This window comes from Camelina sativa, chromosome 16 (genome assembly GCF_030686135.1).
Source record: "Camelina sativa cultivar CO46 ecotype springtype chromosome 16, ASM3068613v1".
In the NCBI taxonomy this organism is placed as follows: Eukaryota; Viridiplantae; Streptophyta; class Magnoliopsida; order Brassicales; family Brassicaceae; genus Camelina; species Camelina sativa.
In genome coordinates this window covers 30,523,005-30,536,117 of record NC_141895.1, presented here as the reverse complement: position 1 = coordinate 30,536,117, position 13,113 = coordinate 30,523,005, and the positions used below count along the sequence as shown (strand labels likewise).

Below are 13,113 nucleotides of genomic sequence, written 5' to 3'. Positions count from 1 at the left end.
AAAAAAAGTTAGGAGTATATTGAGCATTCTTTTGATTAAAAAGTACATTATAAATTTATAGCTCAAACGTCAAGATCTTAAGATAGAACTGTCAAAGTATTGGGGCTGATCTGACAGAAAATTATTTGGGTGATTTATGGAAGAAGCATCGACCAGACATTTTATTTCTGTTAGAAACAAAAAAGTGTTTTTCTTATTTACAAAAATTTCAGAATAAGTTTGTTTATAATAATTTGTTTACCGTTGATCACCGCGGGTCTAGTGGGGGCTTACGCTTTGTTCTTTATGGATGAAATAAAACTTTCAGTTCTTTTTGATAGTGATCGAATCACTGATACACAAGCTTTTGTTGGTCAACAATTGGTATTTATGTCTTTTATTTATGGTGATCCTGTTCCCCAAAATCGGGAAAAAGTTTGGGATAAGTTAACGGATATTGGCTCTTTTCGCATTGATCCTTGGTTTATGATAGGTGATTTTAACGAACTAGTTTGGAACCATGAGAAAAAGGGTGGAGTTTTGCGTCATGCTTCTTCTTTTGTGCCTTTTTCTTTAATGCTTTGTCATTGCGGGATGCTAGAATTTTCTTACTATGGGGAGCAATTATCTTGGAGAGGTAATCGTTGTAATAATCAGGTGGTTCGTTGTCGTTTAGACCGTGCTTTGGGTAATGATGACTGACATGGGTTTTATCCAAATTCGAGGGTAGATTACTTGGAGATGATTGGGTCTGATCATTGCCCTATTTTAGCAACATGTCTAAAGACGGACCGAAGACGTCATCGACAGTTCCGGTTTGATAAGCGTTGGTTGGGTCGAGAGGGTATTACCGAGGCCGTTGAGTCAGGGTGGAATCGATCAAGAAATTTTCGGACTCCAGGATTTGTGGAAAAGATCAGGAATTGTTGGAATTCGGTTTCCTGGTGGCGTAAAAATAATGTCACCTACGATCCCTCGGCTATTTCCAACTTGAAAGTAGCTTTGCAAGCAGCAAAAATGGATGATTCGATTTCTCAGGACAAAATTCGGGAGATTGAGAGGAAGTTAAAAGGAGGCATACCATGATGAGGAAATTTATTGACAATAAAAAAGTAGGAAATTCTGGCTAAGGGTTGGGGACAAGATTACTCAATATTTTCATGCATCTACTAAACAGAGGCGGGTGCGAAATAGGATCATTGGTTTATTTGATACGGATAATGAGTGGAATGAAACTCCATCGGGTATGGAGCATATTGCTACTAAATATTTTGAGGATCTTTTCACGAAGTCGGATGGTCGGGGTATCTCCGAGATGCTTCAAGAAATTCAGCCACTTATTTCGGACATGATAAATAGAGAGCTTACTAGGGATATTTCGGAAATAGAAGTCCACAAGGCCTTATTTGCTATGCATCCGGAGAAGGCTTCGGGCCCTAATGGCATGACGGCTTTGTTTTTTCAGCGATTTTGGTCTTCCCTAAAGGGGGATTTGGTGGCTCTTATAAGAGAGTTTTTTCGAACAGGCAGTTTTGATCCTCGTTTGAACGAGACTAATATTTGCCTCATTCCTAAAGTGGATGGACCACAGCGAATGATGGAATTTAGGCCGATTAGTGTTTGTAATGTAAGTTACAAAATTATTTCTAAAGTTCTGTGCTTCTGGCTTCGTCGAGTTCTGCCTCTCTTGGTATCAGAGACTCAGTCGGCATTTGTTTCTGGGCGTCTCATTACGGATAATATTCTTGTCGCCCAGGAAATGTTTCATGGCCTGAATACTAATTGAAGGTGTAATTTGGAGTTTCTGGCCTTTAAAACAGATATGAGTAAGGCTTATGATCGGATTGAATGAGATTTCTTAGAGGCAGTGTTGGTAAAATTAGGATTTAATCGGAGATGGATTTCGTGGATTATGTGGTGTGTTTCTTCGGTGTCGTATCAAGTGCTTATGAATGGCCAACCTACGGGTTCTATTATTCCACAGAGGGGGTTACGTCAAGGAGATCCTTTATCGCCGTATTTGTTTATACTTTGCACAGAGGTGCTGATAGCAAATATTACAAAGGCTGAACGAGAGGAGAAGTTGACGGGTATCACTATTGCTCGTGATAGCCCCACTATTTCTCATTTGTTATTCGCTGATGATAGTCTCTTTTTCTGTAAGGCTGAAGTGTCTGAATGTCGGACAGTGATGAATATTATAGTTGATTATGGTAGAGCCACAGGGCAAGAGGTGAATCTGGAGAAATCTTCAATTATGTTCGGTAAGAAGGTTCCACCTGAGACAAAATCTCAGATAAAATCAGTTATTGGCATTTCCAAGGAGGGCGGTATGGGCTCTTATCTGGGTATTCCTGAAAGTCTTCAGGGTTCGAAAAATAAGGTTTTTAGCTATGTGAAGGATCAGTTGGATGATCGAGTTAATGGTTGGTCTTCGAAGCTGTTATCGAAAGGGGGCAAGGAAGTTATGATTAAATCGGTGGCATTGGCACTTCCTACCCATGTTATGTCATATTACAAACTACCGCAGGAGCTGACGTCTAAACTAACGAGTGCTATTTCTACTTTCTGGTGGAAGTCTAACGATAAGGCTCGTGGTATGTGTTGGGTTGCTTGGGATAAATTATGTAAAGACAAAGGCGATGGGGGTCTAGGATTCCGAGCCCTAGAACAGTTTAATGATGCTATGCTGGTTAAACAGTTTTGGCATCTAATTCAACATCCGACTTCCCTGATGGCTCGGGTGATGAAAGGCCGTTATTTTAGGGATAAGCATCCACTTTTGGCAAAAAAACCGAATAATCCTTCTTTTGCATGGAGGAGCATTTACTCCACTAAGGATCTAGTGGGACAAGGAGCGAGGTGGGCGGTGGGCTCTGGCTGCTCTATCTCTGTTTGGCGGGATCCGTGGTTACCGGATGTCCGGCCCAGATCAGCTAATGGACGGGGACGTTTTCTGCTCCCGAGTTTGATGGTGAATCACTTAATTAATCCAATTACGAAGGACTGGCATTTACCTATTTTACAGGAATTTTTTCATCCAATGGATATTCCGATTATTTGGAGCATGTCGGTGAGCAAATACTATAAACCGGATCGTTTAATATGGCACTTCACCAAATCGGGGAAGTACTCGGTGAAATCGGGTTATCGGTTAGCCCATGAATTAATTACGGCAGTTAAATACGGGCCTACGTGTATGGCTCTTCGAGCACAATCGTGGAAACTTGAGGTTCCCCCGAAGGTGCAACATTTCTTTTAGCTGGTTGCTTCCGGTATGCTTCCTATGATGGAACGGCTCGCGCATCGGGGGGTGCGATGTGATATTATATGCAAACGATGTGATACCGAGGCAAAGTCTATAAATCACGCACTTTTTGTGTGCACTCGCTCGCGTAGTATATGGGAATTATCGCCGATCACTTTCAATTTTGAAGGATTTCCATATGACTCTATTTATGCGAATTTAGATTTTATTTTTTGGCGGGCATCGACCCAATCCGGAGTTCTAGATATATCTCTTCGTCTTCCTTGGATTCTTTGGGCAGTTTGGAAAGATAGGAATAGGAAAGTTTTTCAGGGCATTCAGAGTGACCCGAGTGATATTATAAACCAGGCGAATAATGACAGGCTACTGTGGGAGGAGGTCAAATCTTTCCCGGGGAGTTATGTACATTCTTCGCCGTCTCAGGAGGTGAGGGAGCCCGTTCCACGATGCCAGGTTGATGGTTCATGGAAAAGTTCGGACCCTTTCCAAGGTTTGGGCTGGTGGTATTGTAATGGGGAAGAATTGACGCTTCTCTTGGGAGCACGAAGTCATAGACGTGGCCCAAACCCATTACACGCGGAGTTACAAGCTCTAATATGGGCCATGGAATCCTTGATAGCGGCGGGTGTTGACTGTTAAGCCTTTGAGACGGATTGTGCAGAATTGATTGCGATGGTGGAGATGCCCGAAAATTGGCCTGCTTTCTCGAACCTGCTGGAAGATTTCTCCTTTCTCCGTTCCTTTTTCCCTTCCTTTACCTTGACCAGGATTCCTCGAGAGTCCAACGTCATGGCAGATTGTCTTGCTCGAGTTTCAAGATCTTTAATTTCTGAAATTTCTTTTGAAACTCTTTTCCTCCTGTTTGAGCAACCAACTTTGGAGTAATCTTTTAATTTATTTGATGTTTGGTTGAAAAAAAAAACACTTACTTTATCAAAATAGAGTATTACAAAATATCTAAATACATTTGGCAAAATATTTTATATAAACTTTTTAATTGATATATGATGTTGCCAAAAAAAACTGTTAATTTAAGGCTAGTTATTGAAAGTTACTTATTTTCTTTCACGATGTAATTATTAGAGGTTTGTATAGAGATTAGACATCTCACAAAAAGGTGTCTTGAATTTTCAAACATCTTACTTTTTGAAATCACATTCAACAAAATTTAGTTATTGGTATAAGTATTTCACTTAGATTTAAAATCACATTCAATACAATTAAGTTTTGGTATAAAATATTACTTTGTGAGGAATTCGTGAATAAGTATGGCAGGGTAGGCCTCAATATAGACTGTGTTCAGTGATTAGCTAAAACAGTTTCTGCATAATATATGTTGGACCAAAAAGACATCATCATATGCGCAAGTATCACAAACTTCCTAGATATAAATATAAGCATTTCCACTAGAAAACCAAAAAACAATATTTGTTTTTGTGTCATCTTATGTTATGGACATGTTGATTTTTTTGATAGTGATAAGTTTTTTAATCCTCTATTTTCACATGCAACGTTTTGTAAAGCGTGGTCAATAAAAAAATGCAAAACGTGTTGTCTTGCATCAAGAATGCTAGATTGCGAAACACTGGTTTACTGAAGAAACGAGACACGCGCGGTTCCCTTGTGCAATAGACGACACGTTTACTATATACTGTTCGTGCAGTGAAACTTTTCTGTCTTAGTTACAATTCTAGTTTTTGTTTTAAGAAGAAAAGAAAAATCTAATAATCATTTGAATTTGAGATAACGGGAATATTAAAATTTGAGCGTCATCAGAGTTTAACCCTTTATGTATACATTTCGTCATCGTATACATGCTTCTTTTAATGTTCAGTTCGTTCCCGAATGTCTTGTCTTCCTAGCTAGCTCTCGTTATATAACTAGACACGGTCAAATATATTATCACATCGGTGCTTGCGTCTCACACCACCGAACCAGTATTATACACTAGGTAGCTCCTCTGTTAATCTGAGGATATCAACAAAAAAACAAAGAAACATTCACCAAGGGAACCACGAGGTGGTGGGCTAGTGGTTCTAGTCTTGGTGGAAGAGTCGCCCTGTTGGTCTAGGTCAGGGATTGATTCTCCCCAAGCTCAAGAATTGCTTAGCTTTATCCCTTTGGGTACATGGGTATGGCCCCATTGCTTACGGCCCATTTGCATAATCGGGGACTCTACCCATGGGATGCCTTTCCCCTAGAGAGAGATTAGTCTCGAACCCCTCTATAGATTTGGGGATTTACTCTCTGAATTAATAAAAAAAAAAAAAAAAAAAAAAAAAAAAAAAAAAAAAAAAATCACCAAGGAAAAAAAAACTTTAGAAACAAGAATCATCGGAAATCAACAAAAAGGAAAAGATTCATGAAAGTAATTAAGATGTATATTTCATATACCTTGGTTTCTTGGCATCTTATTTCTCTCCGCAGCTTTAATGGAGTGAACTGCCAAAACAATCCAAACAAGTATGGCACAATATCAATTACAACCAATTTCAAATTGAGCTTAACAGAAAAGAGAGACCCTAGGTTGATCACACAAATCATACTCTAGACTATAAATCATAAGCTAAATTACTTGGGGGGGGGGGGGGGGGGGGGAGAAAAGAGTACCTTTTGTCTCACGTATCAGATTGCAGGAGATGTACTTGGGCGGTTCATGATAAAAATAGCAGACTTTAGCTCGGAATCCTCTTGGCTGATCATAGGAAGGACCCTTACCTTCAAAGGTAATGAAGTACATTACGGCAGTAGTAGCAGTGGTGTAAAGATTGGCTTTGATAACCTTGACAAATCCATATCTTGTATTCTGTACTATAGAAATGTAAAAAAATCCCATCGACAAATAAGTACAACATCTTCTAGTAATTAGTATACAATATACATAGTGAGAACTTAAAAGAAGAAACTTATAGAATAAGACTATAGTTTTGACCTCTCTTTCATTGTAACCCTCAAGGGCTCAACGAGACAGCCTGTCCATTAACTCTCGGGAGGTTTCTAGTTCCATGACGAAATCGTTTTCATCAAAATCAAGAGGCAGGTAATTAAAAATGCAGCGGAACTGCTTGAAATCCATGTCGAAACCCTACAAAACACAAGATGATACCCAAGAATAAAACACTAGCTAGATTACCAAATTAAGAATGGACAAATGAACATCAAAACAATTAATTTCTCAAGAGATCACCTGTGTCTCCGTGACTTGTTCTGTCATGAGGCGCAACTCTTCGTTAGGCATGAGATCGTACTTTATATATGGAGATACGTCTTCAGTAGTCCAATCTGAGACCAGAATTCGAAATTAGGGATTTGATCCGTCGATATATTCATAAATCTAGACTTGGATTCGTACCTGGAAAATCATCCGCCATCGCTCTTTATGTTGATACCATAAACGAAACCCCAACTTTTAAGTAAAGAAAGTCGCGTTAATTGCATTGGAGTTCCTCCTCCTCTATTCTTTGTATTTTTCCTCAAACTTTTTAATTCGACACTCACACCCCTCTAAATTGGTCAATGGAGCATAGTGATGATTAATTTTTTTGTAGATAACAACTTATCTCTACGAATTGGTTAAATATGTAAAACTGCCAGGTCAATAGGCAAAAGAAAATAGTTACAATGCCACTTTGATATGAGCATTGACAAAAGCAAACATCGTAACCTCTTCTGTAACAAAGGAAAAAAAAAGAAAAGCACTTTCATCAAGTAAACTACTATTATAGCCTTTTTTGGGTTCAAAACAACATACCAGGTTGCATACATATAGAAGAAAACATCCATGAAAGGGAGAGATTATCCTCATTACGCCAATTTGACTAGAAAAGTTCAATGCTCATCTTTCTTGATTACAAATAGTTAAATAATATCTCACGTTCAGTCAACATAACTTTCTCATATTATTATTACAAAGAACAATTCTGCCATAATATCTAACACTCCAAACACTACTTTCGCACAGCCATTGTATAATACATACATAAGCTTCCTATGCCAATCTGCAAAAATGATGAACGGGAATAGAACATATTCAAAGAGATTCAAGAGTAAATAACCAAGAAGAGAACAGTAAAGGAAGAGATGCATCAGAGCAAACGACTGATGTAGGTACCTTTTTTGTGTCTTGGCAGTTCCAACGCATTTGACTGACAAAAAAACAATCAAATTTTTACCATTACAAAAGAGTCAAATGAAACATATATAGGATCATCATACAAAAAAAAACTGGCCTAATTAATGATCTATATATAGAGATGATTACTTAAGCCCATTCAGAAAAGAAGAGAGATTGTAAAATACCATTTTGTTTGGGTTTAGGTCTGGTTAATATGTACTGATCGTCATCCTTATAATAGTAGTAGACACTAGTTTGGAAGAGCTTGGGCATGTTGTCGTAAGGATCTCTAACCTCAAAGGTGATGAAAAGCATTAAACCAGAACACATGTAATAATTGGCTTTGACAATATTGAGAAATTCATATTCTGTAAACTGTGTGTCACAAAAAAAACCAAAATTGTGGTTAGTAGAGAGATCAAACTAACTAGTGTTTATTAATAAACAAGGGCAAAGAACGACAAAGAGAAGTTAAAAAGCAGACCCATTCATTGTTGTACTTGTTAAGAGATTTTTGAGACAGCCTCTTGAGTAACTCCCTAGTGGTTTCCGGCGGCTTAGCAAACTCTTTACTGTCTAAATTAACAGGCCGGTAATTGAAAACAGAGCGGAACTGTGTGAAATCGATGTCGAACCCCTAATTACAACAACACATAGAATCGACTACTCAAACATGGGAACATCTCAAAAATGGAAGTGATGAACTGAAAGAGAATAAGAAGAAGAAGCCAGAACCTTGCTCTTCCTGACTTGTCTTCTCATCAAAACATACTCTTGCCGTGTCTTGTACTTAGGCTTTTTCTTCTCGTCCCATCGAATATGCGGAGGAATCAGATACCTAGGAAAAGAACCAAACTCATAATCCAGAGACACAGGTGCCAGCAATCCAGACCTACCTGAGAGACAAAAGCTTTATTAGATTCAGGGTGGCTATACACAAAATCCGTATCGATTGCGACTATACACACGATACCCTAAAGCTTAATCAAACTAAACTTGGATTCGTACCGTCTATGTCAACCTCCTCCATGGATCAAAGTTATTGCCTTGTCTTGAATAAACCCTAATTTCCAATTTTCCCCCTCTTTTTTTTTTGAGATGTTCAAGACAAGGGGCGACATAGATTTGCCGAAATTACCTACACATGGCCCTATATGTGAGTTTTAGCCAAGTCTGAAGGATAATATTTAACCCAAACAACAAATTATACACTTTTAGCACAAACATTACGGAATTGAGGTTAAACGCCAAAATTGTGAAAATGAGTTTTGGTGCTAAAATTTCATAAATGCAGCATATCCACACCAAACTTGCAAAACCAAGTATGGCGTAGAAAAACTGTATAATAACATTATTATTAGCTCTAAAGTTGCGGAACCAAGATTTGACCTCCTTATCATGTTGCATAGGTTGGTGGATGAGTATATCATGTTTTGGATACTCTTCTTTGTCAAGAATCCCCTTTGCCTGATAAGGAGGAGGTGAAAATAAATGTTCAAATGGATTTTAGACAAAAAAAAATTTGACTTTTTTTCGCAAAATTACAAATTTTTAGGTTTTCATATCTATATCGTCTTATGGGGGAATAAATGTATAGCTTGAACTATGAGTCAAAAGACAAAGAGCAATAGAATTATGGGAGCTTGAACTATGAGTCATATTTTAAGGACTTTAGGGTGAAGATATGGATCAGTTTATCTCTTCTTCAACGCCACTTTTGTATTTTGATACGTGAGAAGCAATGCGTGAACAATTTGAAGGTACGACGAATCCAACTTGGTTTCTCTAAAGTAAATGTTCGGATTTTTGAATCCAACTTGATTCTGATATGGGTACAAGGCTGGACTCGGTGGCTCGAAGATGCATGTTTACTATTTACACCTGATGACCCTGACTGGTTGAGACCTTACTATATCACCCGAACCGAGGAAGAGGAGCCTCGGCTCACACCCGAGCAAGAAACTGATCTGATGAACGAACAAATCGAAGCTAGTCAGGTTTTTTTGGTTTGTGTGTTGTTTTATTTAATCGAGGGTTCCGAAGAAAGAGGGGAGAATTTGGAAACTAGGGTTCTTCTGTTGAGGGAAAAAAAAAAAAAACTCTGATCCGTGAGGAGCGATGGGGGAGGTTAACATAGACAGTAAGAATCCAACTTTTTTGTTTGGTTAAGCTTTAGCGTTTTGTGTTTATTATATTAGCCCCCTGACTCTGATAAAGCTTTGTTTTGTCTCTCAGGTAGGTCTCGAGCGATGGGGGTTGACATAGACGGTAAGAATCCAACTTTTTGTTTGGTTAGGCTCTAGCGTTTTGTGTTTGTATTTGTGTTTTATATTAGCCCCCTGACTCTGATAAAGCTCTGTCTCTCAGGTAGGTCTGGATTGCTGGGACCTGTGTCTCTGAGTTATGAGTTTGGTTCTTTTCCTAAGAATCTGATTCCTCCGCATATTCGATGGGACGAGAAGAAAGAGCCCAAGTACACGACACGGCAAGAGTTTTTTTTGATAAAAAGACAAGTCAGGAAGAGCAAGGTTCTGGTTCTTCTTCTTCTTCTTGTCCTTTTTTTTTGTTTTATCTATTCATCACTTCTATTTTGAGATTTGTTGATTAGTCGATTCTATGTGTTGTTGTAATTAGGGGTTCGATATCGATTTCACTCAGTTCCGCTCTGTTTTCAATTACCGACCTGTCGATTTAGACTGTGACGAGTATGCTAAGCCGCCAGAAACCACTAGGGAGTTAGTCAAGAGGCTGTCTCAAAAATCTCTTAACAAGTACAACAATGAATGGGTCTGCTTTTTAAATTCTCTTTGTAGATTAATACTAGTTAGTTTGATCTCTCTGCTGACCAAAGTTTTGGTTTTTGGCTTTTTGTTGTTTTGTAACACACAGTTTACAGAATATGAATTTCTCAATATTGTCAAAGCCAATTACTACATGTGTTCTGGGTTAATGTTTTTCATCACCTTTGAGGTTAAAGATCCTTACGACTACCTGCCCAAGCTCTTCCAAACTAGCGTCTACTATTATTATGCGGATGAGGATCAGTACATATTAACCAGACCTAAACCCAAACAAAATGGTATTTTACAATCTCTCTTCTTTCTCAATGGGATTATGTAATCATCTCTATAGATCGTTAATTAGGCCAGTTTCATTTGACTCTTTTGTAATGGTAAAAATTTGATTGTTTTTTGTCAGTCAAATGTGTTGGAACTACCAAGACACAAAAAAGGTACCTACACCAGTCGTTTACTTTGACGCATCTCTTATTCTTGTTTGAATCGTTGATTTGGTTCTTTACTCTCGATTATTCTCTTTTAATCTGTTCTCTTCTGTTCATGATTGTTGTAGATTGGCATAGGAAGCTTATGCAGTATTCAATGGTTGGGTGGTGGTGAGGACAAGTAGTGTTTGGAATGTTAGATATTATGGCAGAATTTTTCTTAATAATATAATATGATATCGTTATGATGACTGAACTTTCTATTCAGATTCATGTAATGGTCTTGCTTTTGAACTTTTCTAATCAGATTCGTGTAATAGGCATGACCTCTCTTTTGTAGACACTGTTTTGTTTATCAGATTTCACTTTAAGGGACCAAAAGAAAAAAAAAACCCCGAGTCATAACTTTGTAGGATCGGGCTATAGAGCTAAGGGACCAAGAGTTAGCTTAAGCAATATGGTTAAGTATTTCACCTATACTATAGAGTACATGTGGCGACATAAGATTTACCGTAATTGCCTACACAAGGCCCTATATATGTGTTTTAGCCGAAGTCTGATAATATTTTAACCCAAACAACAAATATATTTACACTTTTAGCACAAACATTACGGAATTGAGGGTTTAACGCCAAAATTGTGAAAATGAGTTTTGGTGCTAAAGTTTCATAAACGCATATCCTCCACACTAAACTTGCAAAACCAAGATTTGGCGTAGAAAACTGTACAATAGCATATTAGCTCTAAAGTTGCGGAACCAAGATATGGCCTCATGTTGTAGAGTTTGGTGGATGAGTGTATATCTATCATGTTTTGGATAGTCTTCTTTGTCAAGAATCCCCTTAGCCCCACAATAAGAAGGAGGTGAAAAAAGTGTTCAAATGGATTATTGACAAAAAAAAAATTGACATATATAATTGCAAAATTACTATTTCTTTTTTAGGTTTTTATATCTATATCGTCTTAAGGGAGAGAATAAATGTATAGCCTCTGAACTATGAGTCAAAAGACAAAGAGCAAGAAAATTATGGGAGCTTAAAACGTAATTATGGGAAATAGTTATATTTAAAGGACTTTAGGGAAGAAGATATGGATCAGATTTTTTTAATCTCTTCTTCAACGCCACTTTTGTATTTTGATACGTGAGAGAAGCGATGCGTGAACAATTTGAAGGTACGAGGAATCCAACTTGGTTTCTCTAAATTAAACTTCAGATTTTTGAATTTTCTGTATAGGTTTGATCAAACTACTAGCTTGTGATTCTGATATCGGTACAAAGGCTGGACTCGGTGGCTCGAAGATGCATATTTACTATTTACACCTGATGACCCTGACTGGTTGAGACCTTACTATATCACCCGAACCGAGGAAGAGGAGCCTCGGCTCACACCCGAGCAAGAAACTGATCTGATGAACGAACAAATCGAAGCTAGTCAGGTTTTTTTACTTTTCTTTTTTGGTCATAACTTAAGGTTTTGGTTTTATGTTATTAATACAGCTTTTAAAATTGTCAAAAACTTGAGAGTTGATTCTTTGTTAATCTTTTAGCTAAATGTTTAAGATAAATATGTTAATTTGGTGGATAGGCTTTGAGATTAATAATGACCATGTTTATTGTGTAGTATGCTTCTAGTGACACTTCTAAGTTCTAATATACCTACTTCCACCAAATTCTGACCACGTGAAAAATAGTACAAAAACATTTAGCTAAAAGAAATCTATGTGGCTAATTTATCTTGGACAAATTTCTGCTCATGTAAAGAATGAGCAAGATATTATAAGATAAGTATCCATAACTACTAATCCACATGATTGATATTCAATGTTCTAAATAAATCAATGTTGTTAATTTTTATTTTGTTTATTAACCACTTATGAGTGTATATGTTTCTGGACCAACACAAAATATGAAGCAAGGAGCTTATGGTGTCTATGGATTTAATTGTGTGGATGTTGTATTATGATTCTTTGGTCTGTCTACATTGATATCCACAAAAAAATATCCACATGATCACATCCATAGCCACCATTCAACTGCTATTCTTCAGCTTAATATCTATATATGCTTTGTAAATCCATGGAGACCTATCCACAGTTTTTCTATCCACTAAACTTTGTTTTTTTTTTAAAGTGAATAGTTTTGGTTTTAGGTTCAAGGGTTTATGTTCTAGGATTTAAAATTTAGAATTAAAGGATTTTGTACTTATTTGGTGTATGTTGTGTTATGGATAATATGCTATGGATAAAGATCTAACCAAATTTATGTATGTATATTTTGTATGAATAAACACAAGTAACTATCTATTAACAATACTGCAATTGATTATCCACTTATAATTGAACAAATGTTCAACGACTGATGGATACTGTATAATCTAAAAATTCATAAAAAAATATAGCAATATGTATCTTAAAATGTAGAAAATATATAATTATAACATATTTTATATAAATAAATAGAAAATTTGTTTTATGATAACAAATAAATATATTTTACTTTGTTAAAGTGTTAACAACAAAAAAGAAGAG

General features: G+C 37.1%; 3 protein-coding genes and 1 pseudogene across 3 annotated transcripts; 2 read left to right on the top strand and 2 right to left on the bottom strand.

Moving 5' to 3' along the window:
* The first annotated feature begins 285 nt into the window (after positions 1-285).
* On the top strand, positions 286-1,065 carry LOC147926120 (uncharacterized). Its single transcript, XM_087492867.1, has 2 exons — positions 286-616; positions 710-1,065. Exons 1-2 carry the CDS (start codon positions 286-288, stop codon positions 1,063-1,065), a joined length of 687 nt encoding a protein of 228 aa, XP_087348993.1.
* Positions 1,066-5,633: 4,568 nt separating this feature from the next.
* LOC147926119 (uncharacterized) lies at positions 5,634-6,618 on the bottom strand (annotated as a pseudogene).
* A 437-nt stretch (positions 6,619-7,055) lies between these two features.
* On the bottom strand, positions 7,056-8,559 carry LOC104752992 (uncharacterized). Its single transcript, XM_010475253.3, has 6 exons — positions 8,370-8,559; positions 8,097-8,257; positions 7,846-7,998; positions 7,547-7,736; positions 7,359-7,392; positions 7,056-7,245 (listed from the first exon to the last, which is right to left on the bottom strand). The coding sequence occupies exons 1-6, from the start codon at positions 8,389-8,391 to the stop codon at positions 7,236-7,238; spliced, it is 570 nt and encodes a 189-aa protein (XP_010473555.1). The 5' UTR covers positions 8,392-8,559; the 3' UTR covers positions 7,056-7,235.
* Positions 8,560-9,371: 812 nt separating this feature from the next.
* LOC104754151 (uncharacterized) lies at positions 9,372-10,923 on the top strand. Its single transcript, XM_087490033.1, has 7 exons — positions 9,372-9,501; positions 9,597-9,629; positions 9,729-9,889; positions 9,996-10,148; positions 10,251-10,440; positions 10,560-10,593; positions 10,713-10,923. Exons 1-7 carry the CDS (start codon positions 9,480-9,482, stop codon positions 10,720-10,722), a joined length of 603 nt encoding a protein of 200 aa, XP_087346159.1. The 5' UTR covers positions 9,372-9,479; the 3' UTR covers positions 10,723-10,923.
* The last annotated feature ends 2,190 nt before the right edge of the window (positions 10,924-13,113 follow it).